Consider the following 22,131-nt stretch of genomic DNA (forward strand, 5'->3'; position numbering starts at 1 on the left):
CACGGTTCTGGCTGTCTTTCTCTCCATGCTCTCAGTTCTGAACGGCATGGGGAAATCCAGACAGAGCCTGTGTTTACAAGCACACAAATCTGTGCTGTGATTGGCCATCAACTGGTATACAGTCAAAATGATTGGCTGTAACCTGCTGACAAACATGTGCTGTGTCCAATCACAGCACAGGTCAGAATGGGGGGCGTGCATGTGCACCTCTAAACCAGGAAGTACACTACGATGTACGGGTACGTTGAGGTGCCTGGCTGTGCCTAGGGTTGCCACTTCATCCCTTTAAACCCCAACACATAATAATTATACAGGTTCTGTGGCTGATTAAGATGGTAACCAAACTCACTTAGGTGTCCATTTATGAACCAGCGGTAAATGATCGCTGCTCAATTCTCCTGTGAATGCCTTTTATGAAGCGGTGTAGATCAGTTCTCCGAACGAAGGGAGAACGGTCTACAAACTCTGGAAAACGGCTGATTTTGCTATAATCTCGCGAGATTACAGTAAAAGATCAGTTTACTAAGCAGAGGTAAATTATCTCTGCTTAGTTTGCGGTTCCTCTGATTCTCCAGCTCTGGGCTGGAGAATCTGGAGGGAGAACACAGATCTCCAGTGAAGAGCTGAACATGTTCTCCTCTGATCTCCTGAGTGTCATAAACTGTGAATGACCAGAGAATAGCTGCGATCCTCTGAACCGCAGCTATTCTCTGTGTCCTAAACCGATACCATAGTGCCTTAATCTGCATTAACCACTTACCCTCCAGAGGATTCATCCCCCTTCCTGACCAGGCCATTTTTTGCGATACGGCGCTGCATTATTTTAACTGACAATTGCGCGGTCATGCAACACTGCACCCAAATTAAATTTATGTTTATTTTCACACAAATAGAGCTTTCTTTCAGTGGTATTTGATCACCTGTGCATTTTTTATTTTTTGCTCTATAAACAAAAAAAGACTGACAATTTGTAGAAAAAAATAATATTTTTGACTTTTTGCCATAAAACATATCCGTTAAAAAAATGGAAAAAATCTAATTTCGTCATAAATGTAGGCCAAAATGTATTCTGCTACATGTCTGTGTTAAAAAAAAAATTCCAAGACATGTAAATTAATTGGTTTACGTGAAAGTTATAGCGTCTACAAATGGCGGTATATATATACTGGAATTCTTTTTTTTGTTATACTAGTAATAGCGGCGATCAGCGACTTATAGCGGGACTGCGGCGGGCATTCTGACGGGCTCCTACCCGCGCCCCCTACCCGGAAATGCAAAATCATGTATATATATGTGATTTTGCGCAGCCCTCCTGGCCTGTAGCAATAATTCTGCTATAGGGCAGCAGTTGAATTGGCATCAGAACCTGTGCCATTAATATTTGTTCAGTTTTAAAGGGATGAGGCGCCAGCCCTAGCTGTGCCGCCCACCAGCAGTAAATGTACTGTTAGTGGGCAGCAAGTGATTAAGAAATCCCGATGCTGGTGAATTGGTGATGCATAATTAAATGAATCGCCTGTGTGACATCATCTTATGGACACTGCTTACTTGAACAAGGAGGCATGACCCATCAACCTGTCACTGAATACCACAATGGGATGTGGGCGCCGCTTTTGTATACCAGGTAGTAGCTATATATAGTGGGGACACCCATTTTTTTTTTAATTCAGAGGGGCACACAAGTTGATCATTATTCCTTGAAGTCTCTTTTATAAGATACAAAAAATATTTAGGAATATAACACAAATATAATTCGCCAACAAAAAAATACATTGTAGTTCCAAAGTGCATTTTTTTTTCTTCAAATGTAAACCACAACAAATACATTTTGTAATTGAGAGTCTGCAAACATAGATCTAAAGCAGTGGTTCTCAACCTTCCTAATGCCGCAACCCTTTAATACAGTTCCTCATGTTGTGGTGACCCCCAACCATAAAATTATTTACCCATTAATTATAATTCATGAGTGTCGTTTTACCTCCAATACTGCTGCTTTCAACACAGTAGCTGCTTTCAACACAGTAGCTGCTTTCTACACAGTAGCTGCTCTTTACACCTTGGAAATATGTGTTTTCCGATGGTCTTAGGTGACCCCTGTGAAAGGGTCATTCAACCTCCAAAGGGGTCGCGACCCACAGGTTGAGAACCACTGATCTAAAGGATCAAATCGCATTTTCTCCATAGTGTCTCAATGGCCATTTTTGCTTGTTTTTGGATAGAGTAGGGAATGGTTAACCAGCTGTAAGGTTTTGTTTGTTTTTTTTGTTTATTTTTGCTTAATTTCCTGGAAGATTTCCCGTCACCTCCTGTTTGGTGACAAGTGTAATATTTTGGATTTCCCATCAATTTCTGCCTTGGGGACAGTGGTCATCATAAATAGAGAGGGAACCTCCACAGCTGGGACACAGACAACACAAAAGACAGTAGATGCCAGGGGCAGACTGACCATTTGAGCACTCAGGCACTGCCCGAGGGCCCGGGGTCAGTAGGGGGCCCCATGAAATGCTCCTGGTACCTTTTATAGGCTTTTTTGGGTGTGCTTTGAGTGTGGGCGAGGACACAGGGGCCCCATGATCCCCTATTGCCCGGGGGCCCCATGAGCTGTCAGTCCGCCCCTGGTAGGTGCTACTCTTATTTCTCTTATTTTGTTCTTGTTCACCTTTGAGTCCTCCTCAATGCAATATTTGAGCCCTGAAGAATGGGCAAATATTTCACCGCTTGACCTCGGGAAGATTTTAACTCCTTCATGACCCGGCCATTTTTTGGTATTCAGCACTGCGCTATTTTAACTTGACAACAGTCATGCAACACTGTACCCAAATTAAATTTTTTATCATTTTTTCCACATAAATAGAGCTTTATTTTGGTGATATTTGAGCACCACCGGGTTTTTTATTTTTCATTATACAAACAAAACAGACTGAAAATTGTGACAGAAAAAAACCATATTACATAGTTATTCTGGCTCAAAAAAGACCATCCAGTTCAACCATTAAAAAAAAACTGTATAATTCTGTACCCACAGTTGATCCAGTTGATTACTTTCTGCTATAAAACATCGAAAAACTTTAAGAAATCTAATTTCTTCATAAATTTAGGCCAAAATGTATTCTGCTACAAATTTTTAGTAAAAAAAAACAATAAGTATATATTAATTTGCTCAACCCATTTTTGGTGGAACCCAGAATCAGATGTCAAGGGCCAAGCCAATCAGCCACAAATCCAGTGTCATGGTCAGTGTCAACCAGGGGTGGGCTGACAACTCATGGGGCCCCCGGGCAATATGGGATCATGGGGCCCCTGTGTCCTTGCCCAAACTCAAAAAAGCCTATAAAAAAGGTACCAGGGGCATCTCATGGGACCCCCTACTAACCCCAGGCCCTCGGGCGGTGCCCGAGTTTCCAAATGGTCAGTCCGACCCTGGTGTCAACAGCAACCTCTGCAATCCTTAATAATACAGTGATACAGTAGGTAAGTCTAATCTTCACATGGATGTGGTTTTCTTTGTTTATATTTCCTCAACAGCTCCCCTAATGGGATCTCCTTCCACCCCCATGCCCCATAGAAGCCATGTGGACTGACAATTCATGGGGCCCCCGGGCAATAGGGGATCATGGGCCCCCTGTGTCCTTGCCCAAACTTAAAAAAGCCTATGAAAAAGGTACCAGGAGCATCTCGTGGGGCCCCTTACTTACCCTGGGCCCTCGGGCAGTGCCCGAGTTTCCATATGGTCAGTCCGCCCCTGGCTGTGACTATTGTACCACTGATCAAAATGATACAAGACATACAGGGAAAACTATCCAGATGGGACACAGACAAAACAAAATCCTCACAGAGGTTTTAACCAGGTTTTACCATAGTCCTGTTCACCACTAAGGACAGATCTCCCCAGTGGGGGCACAGACAACCGGACTGGGTCCATCATTCTTCCCCACTCTATCCAAAACTCTATAAAAAAAACCTGTGGTTGGTTTGGTTCTAATTAAAACTCTTTAGATAGGAATGTGTATTCAACGTATGATAGAGGTAAACAGTAACTCAATTCAAATGCTTATATAAATATATATTATAATTTAAAAAATAGATATCTTCTTTATATGTGCTTTCATATGGAATTGTATAATATATTATTATTTTTTTAAAAAAAGGTCACATGATATCTTCATAGAAACCACAAGGCCTCCATTTGCAGAATTCTTCTTTTAAATGGACTGCAGATAAAGCTGAAAAGAGAGTAATACAGTGTTGGTCAACTGTCAACAGAAATTTAAAAGAAGCAGAAAATCCACTCTGGGAACCCATTAAAAATCTGTATACCCAAAAATTAATCTGTAACCCTTTTGCTACTAGAGCACCCATTAAATTCTGTATTTTTGCCTAAAATAATAAACACAGTTGCCCCCAGGCCCGGCTTCCAATGCTTCTATGGTATCAACAAGCCTCACCACTGTCTGGGATAGCAGGACGCAGGAAATCCCGCGAGAATGTTTCCAGTCCATTGCAGAGGACTATTCTTTTGGGGATATTGAGTTCACAGCTATCCTAGCAGGTAGCGGTAAGTCTGTGATGTCACCTAAACCTCCTAGAAATATTGGAAGCCAAGGCCAATATATATATATTTTTTTTAAATCACCTTTGCAGGTCATTTTACTTTAGGTTATATTTCAATTTTCATGAAAGGCCCGCTTAAATAAATTATTTTAGGCCTGTTGGAAAATTCTTGACAGCAAAAAGTTCGTCTCAATAGTTTAATACAAAGTAATGATGGATAAAAAAAGTGACGAATTCTGTAATTTTGGGACAAAATCAATTTTGCCAGTATAACTCTGCTCATTGCTATTAGCCATGACCAATAAATTCCAATTGTATATGGCAGACCTGTGTGGGCATCCACCCAAGCAGGGCTGTCTTAATGCATAGGCTCCCATGGGCACTGTCCAGGGGCCCCATGTGCATGGAGGCTTCATAATAATCTTGCATTACACCACACTTGCCAACTGTCCCGGATTTGCCGGGACAGTCATGCTTTTTACTAAGCTGTCCCGGGATAGCTGTGTCCCAGGCAGCATCCCAGATTCTAAACTGCAGGGATATCAGAAGCTTGTCACTGGGCTAAATCTAAAGTCAGAATGATATCTTCCCCTGCTACATGTTTAAAGTCAATTTTATTGAAAGTGCTAATAAATATATGTTTATTCTATCAGCTATTTATACTTTAATTTGCGACAATAGGTGCATAAATTGGGGCAGGCTAGTAGGAGTCCCAGTGCATTACTTTGCCCAGGTGCCCATGATGCTAATAAGTTGGCCCTGCACCCAAGATGACAATAGTTTGTTCCAGAATGTGAAGCCCCTTTAGCAGTTTAGTGGAGTAATAGTGTCTAAAATGGGTGTTAAGAAACGGTAAAACGATGTGTTCTTTTGGAATGTCTATGGGGTTGATTTACTAAAATTGAAGAGTGCAAAATCTGGTGCAGCTGTGCATGGTAGCCAATCAGCTTCTAAGTTCACCTTGTTTAATTAAGCCTTGACAAAAAACCTGGAAGCTTTCTTTGCGGAGCTGCACTAGATTTTGCACTCTCCGGTTTTAGTAAATCAACCTCTATATATAAGCCCTAAAGTCTTCCACGTGGAGCCATCATACTACAGTATAGATGCCTGATTTTATGACGTAGAATAGAGATACTCACGTGGAAAGTCTGAATGTCTAGCTGGCCTTCAGCATCACACGTTCTTAGTCTTCTGATTGGGTAGTTGTGACTCCATGGTCCTTCGAATTTGACTGGACATCTGTCATTTCAATGTCATGGACAGTTGATGATTCTACTTCACCATTTTGGTCAATATGTGTTTGTACTTGTTGTGCATCTTTCTCTTTTTCCATGTTGACTACTTGAGTAACCTCATCCTTTTCCTGAGCTTGTCCCTCCAGCTCCTGGCTGGCTTCCTCCTTTTTTGGTTCATTGTCAACACGCAAATCAGTCTGCTCGTTTATTCCAGAGGTTTCATTATTGATTTCTATGGGCTCCACTTGAGTGACCACATGTCCATCTTCACTGCCCTCTGCATTTTGATTGCCATCAGTGGATTCAGTGTTTCCATTCATCTCAGACTCCTGCACTTCTTCACTATTTCCAGGTGCACTTGCATCTTCCTTCCCATCATCAGGTGCATCAACGTTCGCATCAGCACCAGGATGTTCATTTATTTCAACTACTTCATCAGTGGAACCTTCATCTTTGTTATCTGTAACTTCATCTCCTGGTGAATCAGCAGCATTCATAGCTCTGGGAGCTTCTTCATTCTCCTCATTCACCTCACCATGTGCTCCTTCCTTCTCCACATTCTCTTCAGCAGATGCTAATTCATTCTCCACATTCATTTTAGCAAGTGCTCCTTCATTCTCCGCATTTACCTCAGCAGGTGCTCCTTCATTCTCCACATTCTCCTCAGCAGGTGCTCCTTCCTTCTTCACATTCTCTTCAGCAGATGCTTCTTCATTCTCCACATTCACTTTAGCAGGTGCTTCTTCATTCTCCACATTCTCCTCAGCAGGTGCTGCTTCCTTCTCCACATTCTCTTCAGCAGATGCTTCTTCATTCTCCACATTCACTTCAGCAGGTGCTCCTTCATTCTCCACATTTACCTTAGCAGGTGCTCCTTCATTCTCCACATTCTCCTCAGCAGGTGCTCCTTCATTCTCCACATTTACCTCAGCAGGTGCTCCTTCATTCTCCACAGTTACCTCAGAAGGTGCTTCTTCATTCTCCACATTCCCCTCAGCAGGTGCTTCTTCATTCTTCACATCCCCCTCAGCAGGTGCTTCTTCATTCTCCACATTCTCCTCAGCAGGTGCTCCTTCATTCTGCACATTTAACTTAGCAGATGCTTCTTCATTCTCCACATTCTCTTGAGCAGGTGCTCTTTCATTCTCCACATTTAACTTAGCAGGTGCTTCTTCATTCTCCACATTCTCTTGAGCAGGTGCTTTTTCATTCTCCACAGTCTCCTCAGCAGGTGCTTTTTCATTCTCCACATTCTCCTCAGCAGGCAAATCTTCATTCTCTACATTCTTCTCAGTAGGTACTTCCTCATTCTTCACATTCTCCTTAGCAGGTGCTTCTTCATTCTCCACATTTACCTCAGCAGGTGCTTCTTCATTCTTTGCATTCACCTCAGAAGAGCCTTTTTCATTCTCCAAATTCTCCTCAGCAGGTGCTCCTTCATTTTCCACATTCTCCTCAGTAGGTGCTTCTTCATTCTCAACATTATGTTCAGCAGATGCTTCTTCATTCTCCACATTTTCCTCAGCAGGTATTTCCTTATTCTCCACATTCTCCTCAACAGGTGCTTTTTCATTCTTCACATTTACCTTAACAGGTGCTTCTTCATTCTCCACATTCTCCTCAGCAGCTGCTTCTTCATTCTCCACATTCTCCTCAGCAGGTGCTTCTTCATTTTGCACGTTCACATCACCAGGTGCTTCTTTATTCTCCACATTCACGTTGTCAGTTGCCTTCTCATTCTCAGCATCTGCATCAGCAGGTGCCTCTTCATTCTCAACAATTACATCAGCAGGTGTTTCTGCAATCTTGGCATTCACATCACTAGGTCCATTTTCATTTTCAACATGTTCACCAATCACCTCAACAGATTCTTGTCCATTTTCAACAAATGTCTCACTGGATATTTCCTTATTTTCATCACTCATCTCAGCATTTGCTTTCTCTTCTTTTGCATCATCTTGTGTTTCTTGATTTTCAGACTTCACATCTCCAGCTGAAGTTTCATTCTCCATATTTGGATCACCAGATGTAGGAGCTTCCTCATTCTCTGCCTTTACTTCCTCTGGTTCTTCTCTAGGCCCATCATAAACATCAGCAGATGCTTCTTCATTCTCCACATTCCCTTTATTGGGTATTTCTTCATTCTCAGTACTCACATCAACAGGTGCTTCTTTTACCTCCACATTCACCTCATTGTCATTATTTCGATTTTCAGGTGCTTTATTATCATTTTCTGCAGCAGGCTCCTCTTCATTCAACATATGCACATCAGGAGGTGTTTCAATGTTTTCATCACCAGGTGCTTCATCCTTTTCAACATTTTCCTCACCAGGTGCTTCCTCATTTTTAACATTTTCATCTTCAGCTGCTTTCTCATTTTCAATTATTTCCTCTCTAGGTGCTCCCTCATTTTCCACATTTTCACTGTCAGGTGGTTTATCATTCTCAACAGTCTCATTAGTAGTTGCGTCCTCATTCTCTCTTTTGGCATCAGCACTTTCTTCATTGTTCCCCAAATCTACATTAGCAGGTGCTTCTTCATTCTCTACTTTGGCATCAGGACTTTCTTCAACATGTTCTACGTTCTCCTCAGTAGGTGTTTCTGCATTTTCCACTTTGGCATCAGCACTTTCTTCATCATGCTCCTCATCCACAGCAGCAGGTGCTTCTTTGTCATTTTTACTGACAGTAACAGATGCCTCTTCAGTTTCAGCGTTTATGTTAAGAAGTACATCTTCATGTTCTTCATTGACATCTGCAGGTGCTTCTTGATTCTCCTCATTCACTTCAGCAAGTGTATCTTCACCCTCCATGCTGAGATCACCAGGTGCCTCTTCATTCTCATTATTCCCATAATCAGATTTGACTCCATCCTCTTCAGACTTTAGGTTTCCTTCTGTTTTCAGTTGTTCTACTGAAGAACTTGATAGAATGTCTGCTATTTTATCATCTTCTGGATCTGTTTTCATTTCACATTTAAGGTCTTCAGCTTCCTCTTCACCAATGTTCTCTTCCAAAACTTTATCCCAATTGATGTTATTTAATTCTGCATCTTCTTTTAAATCGAAGGGTATGGATTCTTCTGAAGGATATTCAGTTGGTATTTCAACTTTTTCCTCAGACATTTCTTGATCTAAATCTCCTGCTGCCTTTTTTATTTCATCTTCTGTGTCAGCTTTGAAATCCTCCTCAACCTCTTCATGTTTTAAATCCACACTATCTTTGGCTTCTGTTTCATCTTGCTCTTGTCCAGATTCTTGCTCTTTTACTGAAGCCTCTTCTAGGGTGTCTTCAATGGTGCTTTCTGTCAAAATTGTGCAAATAATTAAATATTTAAAAAATACAATATATGTGTGTGGTGTGTAATATATATATATATATATATATATATATATATACAGTCATGGCCGAAATTGTTGGCACCCTTGATATTTCTCCAGGAAATCATGTATTTCTCACGAAACGTATTGCATTAACACATGTTTTGCTATACACATGTTTATTCCCTTTGTGTGTATTGGGACAAAACAAAAAAAGGGAGGAAAGAAAGCAAATTCGACATAATGTCACACAAACCTCCAAAAATGGGCTGGACAAAAGTATTGGCACCCTTTCACAACTGCGGATAAATAAGAATGTTACAAGCATGTGATGCTCCTGTAAACTCACCTGGGGCAAGTAACAGGTGTGGGCAATATAGAAATCACACCTGAAAGCAGATAAAAAGGAGAGACGTTCACTTAACCTTTGCATTGTGTGTCTGTCTGTGCCACACTAAGCATGGACAACAGAAAGAGGAGACGAGAACTGTCTGAGGACCTGAGAACCAAAATTGTGGCAAAATATCAACAATCTCAAGGTTACAAGTCCATCTCCAGAGAACTAGATTTGCCTTTGTCCACAGTGCGCAACATTATCAAGAAGTTTGCAACCCATGGCACTGTAGCTAATCTCCCTGGTCGTGGACGGATGAGGAAAATTGATGAAAGATTGCAACGCAGAATAGTCCGGATGGTGGATAAGCAGCCCCAAACATGTTCCAAAGACATTCAAGCTGTCCTGCAGGCTCAGGGAGCATCAGTGTCAGCGCGAACTATCCGTCGACATTTAAATGAAATGAAACGCTATGGCAGGAGACCCAGGAGGACCCCACTGCTGACACAGAGACATAAAAAAGCAAGACTACAGTTTGCCAAAATGTACTTGAGTAAGCCAAAAGCCTTCTGGGAAAACGTCTTGTGGACAGATGAGACCAAGATAGAGCTTTTCGGTAAAGCACATCATTCTACTGTTTACCGAAAACGGAATGAGGCCTACAAAGAACAAAACACAGTACCTACGGTAAAATATGGTGGAGGTTCAATGATGTTTTGGGGTTGTTTTGCTGCCTCTGGCACTGGGTGCCTTGACTGTGTGCAAGGCATCATGAAATCTGAGGATTACCAAAGGATTTTGGGTCGCACTGTAGGGCCCAGTGTCAGAAAGCTGGGTTTGCGTCCAAGATCCTGGGTCTTCCAGCAGGACAATGACCCCAAACATACGTCAAAAAGCACTCAGAAATGGATGGCAAAGAAGCGCTGGAGAGTTCTGAAGTGGCCAGCAATGAGCCCAGATCTAAATCCCATTGAACACCTGTGGAGAGATCTTAAAATTGCTGTTGGGAAAAGGTGTCCTTCCAATAAGAGAGACCTGGAGCTGTTTGCAAAGGAAGAGTGGTCCAAAATTCCGGGTGAGAGGTGTCAGAAGCTTATTGATGGTTATAGGAAGCGACTGATTTCAGTTATGTTTTCCAAAGGGTGTGCAACCAAATATTAAGTTAAGGGTGCCAATACTTTTGTCCAGCCCATTTTTGGGGTTTTGTGTGACATTATGTCATATTTGCTTTTCTGCCTCTGTTTTATATTTGTTCCAATACATACAAAGGGAATAAACATGTGTATAGCAAAACATGTGTTAATGCAATACCTTTTTTGTGTGAAATACTTGATTTTCAGGAAAAATATCAAGGGTGCCAACAATTTCGGCCATGACTGTATATATATATAATATTTTTTTTTTAAACAGCATAACATTGCTTAAATCAGAACTATAGCTAAAATAAAACAATTCCACATCTGCATGCCTAAATGCATTGAGTTGCTTCCATGTGATTGGCTGATTGTGTTATCAAGCAATTGAACAGGTTTATCTAATAAAGTGGCCAGTAAGTGTATATTGGGTCAAGATAGGGAAAGATGAGGGTAATCCAAAATCAAACTGAGCAAGGGATGTAAGAGGAGGAACATCACACAGAGATGAAGAGAATGGCAAAGGAAATCAAACAAAGGTGGTAAAACAGAGCTGACAATGTTCTTGGACAAACTGAGAATGACTGGTATGCGAATGGATGGAGACAGGAAAGGACATCACGAAAATTAGAGCATTACGCTAAAATGGAGAGAGTGTTTGGGCAGCTTGACTAAGGCTGGGGAAGGGAAGCAACTTGACAGTGTCACCCCCTTGCAATGTGTGTAAGTCCCACAATATGACCGGTCCCTACTACTTCTTTTCCAATGGCCCCAAAAATATATTTATACTGGCTTTGCTGGCTTCCTTACAGTTCCCCAGATTATAGTGCAGAGAACTGCATTAGGCTCCAATTTAGTGTGTTTATAGAGAAATTGTTGTTTAATTTTGAGCATCTCCCCGTACTCTAAGATTAGTTAAATGACAGCAGTGTCTAGAGGTGGGCATTTAAAGTAATGCTGATATCTGTGCATTCTTAGAGTCAGTGAGCATGCATGGGCATGTGATACTAGGATTGCTCATTGTGTGATGGTCACTGTGCTGACACTATACATAGGGTAGCACTGCATCAAGCAGACTCTTACAAGAGGGGGGTGTACCTATGTGTGCTTGTGGTGAAGTTTATGGAAACTAGGGGATGTCTGGGCTGGATTCAAAACCCTTTATAATGCGTTGTCTGCACTGTCTTTTATATACTGAAAAACTCTAAACTTACACCAAATCACTACTCTACTTCAGCCCATTTGGGTGCACAGTTGGTTACTAGGATATACAAGAATGATTTCATTGGCTCTTTCTTCCAATTTGGAATAAATGTCTTTCTTTTTGATAGTGTGATGGAAGTGAGTAGTTAATATCTTTTAAATGTTTATAAGAATACATTATGTTTTACATTTCAGATAGAACTCCAGACACGTTTTCTTTTCTATGAATTGGATAGAATATGCAAAGGTTAGACCCTTAGGCAGAATTTTATTGCTTTCCCTATCCCCCTTGTAGAGATTGACACTCAATTTCTGTCCTTTTGGATTCACAATTGCCTACTGGGATATACAAGAATGGCTTAATTGACTATTTCATCCTATGTGGAATCAAATCATTTTTTGGATATGTGATGGAAAAAATTTGTATATATCTTTCATAGCTTTAACCACAGTAGTAAATGGTGTTCTAATAGATTTCCTACAACCAGTGTACTATACTGCTGAAATGCACTCTAGGAATGACTAGGTAAATACACGGGACTCACTACAGGGGTTCCCCTTTTTCATGGCAGCAAATGGCAAAACTATCTAAAGAGGCAGTCCTTTACCCTAGTTCCTCAGCTGAGGCCCAGTCTTTATGGTGGTGCACATAAGTACAGTCTCAGTAAAGCCTGCATGCAGTGGTGAAGGTCCCTAGTCAAGTGTGCAGTCCCTATGTGCTGTGTCTAATAGAAGCAAACAGGTTAAATGCAGCAAGGCCACCTCACCAGACCCAGTGATAGAGGTGCAACAGTCCCGCTGTTCCGATGCACTCCAGATTGGCCTGGTGCAGCTCTGCCCTCAGCCAGTATCTCTGCACCAAGAGACTGTGTCCCACCAATAACTCGGTCCTCAGTCCATGCACACTCCAATCCACTCTTTCTCTGTTCCTCAGTACGCAGAACTCTGATCTCTACTCAGACTACTGGCTTGCGTGAGGCAAGTGCACACCCAGATAAACAGATGTGCACATGCATGTCCTTGTTGCAAAAAGAAGGCTATTCCATGTGCAGCCTGGGAAATACAGCTATTTTCTCCACCTTATCACTTTCTCCTTCTGGGCACAGTAGTCCAATGGTCCATAAGATTCTACAGCATGATTCACTTCCTTAATTTCCACTCCCACATCCCATTGGGGCCAGCATAGAAGTCTCATGAGCAACTTGAGCTTTGCTATACTATACCCCCTCCTGGCTAATTTGCTCTCTTTAGCCAAGTAGCTGGCTACATGTGTTTATGGGTTAGGTTGTTATGCTGCTGTCTTAAGCTTTTAATGTTAAAGGTGAGCTCCAGCCTTACCGTCAGCATTACCCAGTTGCTCAGGCTCCTCTTCTGTACTGAAATTGCTTACTGTGATTTTACTGCGCACTACTTTGTCTTTAGCTAGTTATGCGATATGCAAGTTTTAAGCCCCTCCCAATGTTAGCACAATTTTGCCCCAGGCACAATTCACCACATTGTGCATGCCAACTAATTTGTTTTTTACATCTGGGTCCCCATGGCTAAATCCACCCACCCCCCACAACAACAAAAAATATCTACATCCCTGCTGATGTAGTGCCCTGCCAAAAGTTAGGCTAAATTTGTCTTCGCTATACTCATTAAAGACATTATCTGTTTTTTATTGTTCTGGTCAGGGTTTCCATAAGGTCAGTGGTTGATTGCTCCTCTCTGCTTCTTGAGGATGCTTCTAAAAATATAATAGGAGGGTCAACCACTGAGTTATGAAAATGTATCAGCCCAGAAGAGATTTGACTAAAGAAGTTTGCTGGAGGGTATCACCTGGAAATTCTGGCTTGGCAAAGGTGCAGCTGTCCTACAGCATTGTAAGACTTTGTTCTGGGATACTTAGGTGTGCCTTTGCTAAAGTTACCTGAGTGCTAGAGGTTACTGAATGGACTGGGTCTACTCTTACAGAACCCTAGAATTACTGGCCATTACTTGCTACCTCCAATCAAGCCTTGTGTTTGACATATGTCCTAGACTAAGCCTGTGTTGTTCACATCTGGCAATTTGGGATAGAAGGCAGGAGCTTCTTTTGGGCCACAAGCTTCGCTCAATGCAGTTTGCTGCGTTATTCTGTTGCACAATTGTGGCAAAACTGTACAACATTTGAGGTACCATTTTAAAATGAATGGCACACAAACACGCATGGTGCATTTTGCAACCATTGCAGTGAGACTTGGAATCATAGACAGAATAGGGGCGATTCTGCCCACGATCCCAAATCCCCAGATGTGAATGGAGCCTTAGAGGAAACCTATACTCAGAGAATACATACAGTAGGCTACCATTGCTGAGATCTCCTTTTGAAAATGCTGCTTGCCAGGCAATTATGTTGATTCAAAGGCTTGAATACTTTCTGAATCACTGACTTGGAACAAGTATGCAGATCAGAAGTTATGACATTCTGCTGACTTCACCAGCTGCATGCTTGATTCTGGTCAATGACAGAGACAGCTAGAGAACTAACACTTTCAGAAGTCAATCCGTCATGACTGCCTCCACATATTTCTCTGCATAGCCTTGCCTTAAAAATTGTATTACTTTTGAAATGATTGATAAAACACATTGAACAGAGTTGTTCCTTTATAGAAATAAACCTACAGTGTACATGGATGAGGTAAATGACATACTTTACCTATCCAACATAACCTTCCAAGGCGTCCCTAGGGTTGGTGTCACCCGGTGCGGTAACACTTGGTGACACCCCCTCCGATGATCACCGCAGAATGGATCAGACCTGTGGATTGAGCATAAATGCATCTGACTCCGATCCATTATGCTCAATCCGCAGATCAGATCCATTCTGCGGGGATCGTCGGCTTTCTGTACAACTTAACTTTTCTTGGAACGGGTCCGGTGCAGGGGCGGACTGACAACTCATGGGGCCCCCAGGCAATAGGGGATCATGGGGCCCCTGTGTCCTTGCCCAAACTAAAAAAAGCCTATGAAAAAGGTACCAGGGGCATCTCATGGGGCCCCCTACTGACCCTGGGCCCTCGGGCAGTGCCCGAGTTTCCAAATGGTCAGTCCGCCCCTGGTCCGGTGTCACCCCGTATAGGTTGCATCCCTGCAGGATCGTCAGCATGCAACCTATACGGGTGACACCGAACCCGCTCCAAGAAAAGGTAAGTTGTAAAGAAAGCCAACGATCCCCACAGGATGGATCCGATCCATCTTGCGGGAATCGTTGGCTTGCTTTACAACTTACCTTTTTGTGGAGTGGGTCCGGTGTCACCCCATGCGGTCGGTGTCACCTGGTGAGGACCACACCCCCCGCACCTGCCTCGGGACACCAATGCTTGTTAGACATACAATTTTTTTGATAAATCATAACCTTTATTATTTAAATTAATCTCATGCCCTCCGGGTGTAGCTAGATAGGGTAGTGCTACATGGGGGCTCACATTCCGGGATATCCCTATAGCAACCTGCAGAGCCGTTTCGTCAACTGGCAACCAGTGAGCCAGAAGATTGTCTGCTGTTGTAAAGTGTCATGGAGCCAAGCGGTAAAGTGGAGTGAGCTGTACTGCTGGAACTGTGACTGTTGCTGTGTTTGCAAGTGCTATTGCTAATGATGTCGCCCCCATCAACCATGCCGGGCCTGTCGGAAAAACTTCCTGCTGCTCTACAGGTGGTTGGTGAAAAAGACTCTGAGAATGTCAGTGAAACTTATGCTGTTGCTTTGCTTGCCATTGCCCAGAGCACCTGGAATGGCCCATCAGTGTGTAAAGGTCTTTCTGCTGCTCAACAGATGACTAAAGCAAAAGACTATGTTTGCTATTTGCCTGCTAATGTCAGTGAAATCTATGTTGCTACTTTGCTCAACATCGCCCGTAGCAACCATGGCAAACTGCAGTGCCTTTGTGTATTACAAACACTCTGTCACCCAACAGTGACGTGTTCCTGTTTGCTGTTGCCTGTAGTTTGGAGTGCAGAGCGGGGTTGAGTCCCAGGACCGTGACGTCCCTGCCCCGAAGGCAGGCCTCTGCAGCGGAGAATGGCTGCCTGCTGTTACCTATCATCCAGCCAGTGATGCTGCTGGAGGGCCGGTGCCCACAAATGCTACCAAGTCATAACCAGCAGATACCCTGGAACAGCCGGCCTCACCCTCCAACCCTGACAGTTCTGTCTGGAAAGAGCTTAGCTGTGAGGATGTCCTGTTCTCAGGTGATCCAGCGCAGAGTGTCAGTGGTAGGGGGATAGATTGGGATTCATGCAGATTGCAAGCTGAGTTTGGGCCCCTAGAGGATGAGCAGGAAGACTGGTCCCCAGATGACACTGAGGAAGAATGGGACTGGGGGGAGACTACAGAGGACTTATACTCACTGAAGGGACCGTCAGGTAGTTCCCATACACCAGACTCAGCTGGACATTCCAGGACAGAACCCATGCAGATACTGCCTTGGGGTCAGCCAAAATCTTCTTCTCTTTGGCTTAAGACCAGGGCAAACAATGCTCCATTGAAATGATGGATTCTTTGGTCCCCACAATCCAGTGTGCAGCCGGGATTGGGTGACAAGGAATGGCTTCCCCAGTTCTCCTGTTTCCAGAGGGAGGTACAGAAAAGGGTGGCCCTAGAATGGGGACTGGACTACCCGTATGTCCCAGAAAACATCATGGACATCATTGAGGAGTCCAGATCACAGTGGGAAGATGACCTCGTCTGGGACTATATGTATGTCCTAAGGCCTTTAGGGGGCCTCATGGTGAAGATGTCTGGATTAGGTTCAAAGACATCAAGCAGGAATGGAGCAGGGGCTGGGCCATCTACAGGGATCGGGTGGTAGCCTTCAAGGCCAGACAGCCTAATTGTAGTTATTCCATTGCTGCCTGGAATCCTGATGGCACTATGGTAGAATTGCCTAGCCCCTGGAAATACTGCTGAAAATAGCTAACGCAGGATTCCAGCCCAGCAGGTCTTGTTCTTGTTGCTGTTGTTTCTTTCATTCTTCCCAGATATGCTGGTCTGGGGGAAGCTGCCAGGAGACCATCTTGCCTCATTACTTTGCCAGGAGGGACTCCTCCTTAAGCTTCCTTTTGCTATTTAAATGGACATTTGCTGAAGTGCCTTGAACTTTAAAATGTTATTTAGATAAGAGTTAGGAATGTGATGTTCTCTCTTTGTCCTTTTCTCCTACTTTTCTGCAGGTATCCAAGGATGGCTGTCTTTCCTGCACAGGAACAAGAAGACACTTAACTGCTATGAAGGATTTCCCTTGTGGGGGAGGTGCTTCATATTCATTCAAATGCACTGTGTACATACGTTGTTATGTGTTTTCCTGCTGTTAGCTGCAGGGAACTGTAGATCAGGATGTACATATGTTAATATCGTTGCCAATGTAAATAAGTAAAATGTACATATTTTATTTTTCTACAAAGTATTTATTTGGATATATCCTCTTCCAAGTTTGTTCCCTTTTCCCTTTCATGTTTTAATATGGGATGCCCTCCTCCTGGGCTCAGGAGCCATTTTTGCCCCCCAGCCAGTGAGGACATGGCTGTTTTATTAGAGGGGGTGGATGTTACACCCTCCAGGTTCGCTAAACTGTTATTTTCCTTTTTCTAGACAGAGGCTGAGTAGCAGCCTGGGATGAGTCAGCCTGTGAGTGAGGCAGGAGTTCACCTCAGGACAGGCTAGGGACATTTTACAGGTCAGGGCTTCTGGAGCCCACTCACTTTTCCAGAACCCAGAGTGTGGAGCCTGGGATGGGGACCCAGGGGAGGGGAGCCTACCTACAGGCTGGTTGCTGGACAGGGGCATCTCCCCCTGGGCCGGAAAAAGGGAAAAGGCAGTCAGGTGCAATACTCAACTAGTCTTCACCTGGGACTGCTTCATTGCAAGCTCTTGGGGCCCCCTTGCTCAAGGATACCCTCAGCACAGCTGGGTGAAGAGGAGAATTCATCCAGGGTGTGAGGAGGTACACAAAAATAGAAGAAAAAAAGGAACAGTGCTAAATTTGCTCTATTTTGCCAGTCCACCCTTTTTGTACAAAGTTGCTAAGAAGTTGTCCTCGAGTTCTACAGTTCCTTGAGCATCCCATATACCCCAAGACCCCATCCATGTTGTTAACCCCTAATAAAAGAACAACTAAAAACCAGCTCAATGACTGTTTACTGACCCCAAGTGTGGGGCATAGGGGGACCCTAACAAATCCAGCGGGCCTTATGAGGGTAGTACTTAATTTAAAATAAATACTCTATTGGCTTCCATCTTCACCCAGTCTTCCTTCCAGATTTGTGAGCTCCGTCCATCTGACTGGCTGAGCCAGGATGACAACACTGCGCATTGGGAGTCCCAGGAAACGGCACAATGCTCTAAAGGAACGGCATGGATATGCTGTTCCTTCAGAGCACATGTGCCAGCTGTTAAAAGGAGCAAATACCTCCTAAAATGTGCACGTTTAGGAGATATGCATTTTATCTACAGGTAAGCTTTATTATACCCTAACCTGTAGGTACTACTGCTTTAATAGAGGATACATTTTTGAGCACAATGCACTACAATCAGTAATTGGCTCAGAGTTGAGGGATCAATAATTAAGGGCAACAATGAAAGATGTGAAGGGGTAGAGGTAAACATTACCACCAGAACCCACAAAAAATAAATCTGTTGAAAAATTAGAATAAGTTTAGAGATTAATGAATGTATGCAATGCAAGGATTTAATTTCCAGTAGCTAACAGCTAAAGAGAGTGTAGGCCAATCACTCTAATTGAGTAGTTAATTGAGTAGTGACCATCTTCTGTACAGGCAGGGATCAACTACCTCCCATATATCGAGTACTGTTTTGGGATCTTGGACCCGACATTGTTTGCTGCCACCAGAATTGAAGCAATAAAGAAGTTAACCTGCTCCTATAAAGGCCATGGAGGGGAGGGTCAAGTGGATTCTGTGAGAAGAGAGCATATAGAAAGATCAGGCTGCTGTGCTCCGGATCCCCCCCCCCCCTGCGGGGGGAGAGCAGGACATTGTGGGGGATCCCCTCTCAGGATCCTTGGGCAGATGAGACATTGCTATTCTACAGCAGATTTGGAGGTGGGACTTTTGGGATTTGGTTTGCCCCTTCGTCCCATCCCCCCCCCTCCCCCACCACCACATCTTTATTACGGAGAGGAAGCTATGGCAGATAATAACTGAAGAGAGTGTAGGCCAATCACTCTAATTGAACTGAGTAGCAAGCATCTACCATACGGGCAGGGATCAACTACCTCACATATATGTTGAGTATAGTTTTGGGGTCTCAGACCCAACATTGTGTGCTGTTACTTAAATTGAAACAGTAAAGAAGTCAACCTGCTACTTCAGTCTCGACAGCCTAACCTGGGAAGCATACTACAGGCTATTTCCTGTGTAAATCTGCCTGTCGAGACCAACGAGGAATGAGGGCCAGCATGTGGATACCCCTAGAAGTGAAGGGGGTTGAGCAAGCACAGTCAGAAGGGTGGAGGGTTCCAGTCTCTGGCAGCTATCCTCACATTGGAGAGTCCAGTAAAGCAAAACAGAGTGCTTGCCCTGAAGATTGGTCTAACTTGTAGGTTGACCCTGCTGCTCATTATGGCCATGTGCGAGGTAGTCCAGGCACCTACTTACAAGGTGCACTTCTCTGCATGTTACTGTGAACATTTAGGTATATTGAAAGTCCCTTGATGGAGCCACAATATGTGGAAAAACACGTTGGGATCAGAAAGAGAATGTTTTTGAGCACAATGCACTTTAATCCATGATTGGCCCAGAACTGATGGATCAAATAAATAAGGGGAAAAAATGAAAGCTGTTAAAGAGAATGAGATATTACATTTGATGAAAATGAGAAAAAGTGTAGAGATCAGTGAATGGATTCAAGGATTTAATAAATTGTTAAAGATTCTATTGAAAAAATTAAACTTTCCGGTCAGGCAGCGTAGGCAGGATAATTGAAGTGTATCATTTACATAATATATAAATAGGTTCCTTTAAAATGCGTTAAAGTTTCACAGCAAAATGCCGCTGTCGCCATCTTACGTTTCTGTGTGTTGGTGATTCCTCTTAAGTTGTCCTCGTCATCTGTGCTTGAATCGCTGGGCTCTGGCTCCGAGTCTGCCAGTTGTTTGCTGTCGATTGCCTCTGCTATTTTCTCTTGAACCGATTTGCAATCTTTAGGAAATCACAAATTAAAAAGAAAGGGGCAAGGGAGTACAAGAATATTTATGAGGGCAATTTTTTTTATTTTTTATGATTGCAAACAGGAAGCAGCAAAGCAGGCGGGGTAGCAGCAAACTTCAAGCAGATGATTTCAAAGCCAATTCATGGCAAAAAAAAACATGCATAAAAATTACCTGGGCAATGCATTGTATAAATGGTCATACATACCATTAATAATAGTCTACTTTGGAGAGTCAAACACACACCAGCTAGTATAAATGATGTTCTGTGGTTATCAATTCAGATTTGATTGTGACGTTTGATGTCCTAAATGCCCCTTCAATCCCAGTCTCTAGCCCTGAACTGCTCTTCAGCCGAAACAGTTTGAACATAAGTTTCCTGGGCCAACACGGCAGCATACATATGGGGTAGTATCTCCACCTATTACATGTACGCTGCAATGGATTGGCACCAGGAAAGGAAAATATAGTAAGTAGTTGATACAATTTTCTGTTTTCTGGGTGCCAACATAGCAGCATACATGTAGTATGGGGAGATAATACCCCATATGTATTCTGCCATAGACTGGCGCCAGGAAAGGAAAATATAGTAAGTAGTTGATACAATTTTCTGTTTTCTTGGTGCCAACATAGCAGCATACATGTAGTATGGGGAGATAATACCCCATATGTATTCTGCCATAGACTGGTGCCAGGAAAGGAAAATTAAAGTAAGCATTTGATTCAAACAGCCAATAGAAAGTGAAATTATGGAATCTCACCCTTCTACCTGCCTCATTCCAACAATTTATAGGGTGGAGAAGAGATAAAAACTTATGTAGGAATTCTCATCACTGGAATGTTGAAAGTCATAAGAAGCTGGCAGATGATCCAATGCATTGGTGCCTCACCATTTCTGAAATTCCAGTTTTGAGTTTAGTTGGCTTTTATGAAACTGTACGTAAAGACTAACATTTCTTTTTATAGTTCTGGATAGAGTAGGTAGGGGTTAGATCGTTTGTCAAGTTTTGCTGTGATTCACCCATGCATTTATCTTACTAATCATTGTCAGGAGGACAGGCAGTGAGAGGGAAATCCAAACAATTTCAGTTGTCTTCAGAGCAAGAGGCGAGGGAACAATCCTGTAATGGGGACACCTGTTCCTGTGACAACTCTCTAGCATTATCTTTATCTTATTTCCTGTTGCATGTTTTGGACAAGAAGTGATGGAAATTCTGGCCAGCGGGACACAGGAAGCAAAAATCAACTTGATAGGGCTTGTTACCCATCCCTACTCATTCAAAAACAAAAAATAAATGTTTTGATTTCACCTTCACTCCAAATGCCAGTTGGGTTTGTGCATAGCATCTCTCTTTATGACTCAGTAAAAAAGAAAAAAAAACATTTATTATATATATATATATATGTGTATATTATTAGGATTAAATATATAGTAAATATTAGATTAAGGATCAACTGAGGAACCATTTCGCAAACAGTGGCTGATTTTAATGTTGGCATTATCAGATAATTTTGAAAACAAAGTAGACCTGTAAACTATTGGCAGCACTAAGTGGGAAAATGATGTGCGAAACAGTCGCAAACAAATCGCAGGTTGTGACCAATTATTCATTATGTTGCAGTGACTAGGGATGAGCCAAACTGTTTAGGGTTTGGTGTGAATTTCAAAGTTCGCATATCGAACCCGAACTCTATTGAAATCAATAGGAGCCAGATCTGTCAAATTAAAACTGCCGAATTTTTTGGGGTCTAATTGACAAGGAGTTTTCAAAAATAGCATGGGGTGGGCACTGCCCTGGGCAACATATTTCAATGCAGATTTTTTTTTAATTCCTTTTGGCCAGGAGCAGTGATTTTTAAACATAATGTTAAAACAATAAAAATGCCCAATCCTTTTAAATATCATGACTGGGGTGCCCTAATCCTGCCTGTAAAGGGTTGCATCTCTGTATTTTACAGAAAATGAAGTGCAGTTTATCGAGCCCAATGTTTTGAATGTCTATCAAATTATTGGATCTCGCTTAAAGGATAATGTCATTTGAATTGCAAGGTTACATGAATGACTCCAAACTAAATTCTACATAAAAATGAGAAGCCTGCGTTTGCCCCTGTGTACCAAATTTACTGAAAATTTGTAAAATACACTCACTGGCCACTTTATTAGGTCCA

General features: G+C 42.7%; 1 protein-coding gene across 2 annotated transcripts in view; it reads right to left on the bottom strand.

Moving 5' to 3' along the window:
- Positions 1–1,687: 1,687 nt before the first annotated feature.
- Positions 1,688–22,131, bottom strand: part of ERICH3 (glutamate rich 3) — a 132,117-nt gene continuing 111,673 nt past the window's right edge. For both annotated transcript variants that reach the window (XM_089692167.1, XM_089692168.1), the window contains 3 exons: positions 19,823–19,954; positions 5,691–9,090; positions 1,688–4,223 (listed from right to left, as the gene is read on the bottom strand). In XM_089692167.1, coding sequence (XP_089548293.1) covers positions 5,735–9,090; positions 19,823–19,954 — 3,488 coding nt within the window. In that variant the 3' untranslated portion in view covers positions 1,688–4,223; positions 5,691–5,734. The remainder of the gene's footprint in view (positions 4,224–5,690; positions 9,091–19,822; positions 19,955–22,131) is intronic.

Source organism: Staurois parvus, unplaced genomic scaffold, assembly GCF_062004578.1.
Source record: "Staurois parvus isolate SC_StPar_1 unplaced genomic scaffold, SC_StPar_1.0 ptg000578l, whole genome shotgun sequence".
NCBI lineage: Eukaryota > Metazoa > Chordata > Amphibia > Anura > Ranidae > Staurois > Staurois parvus.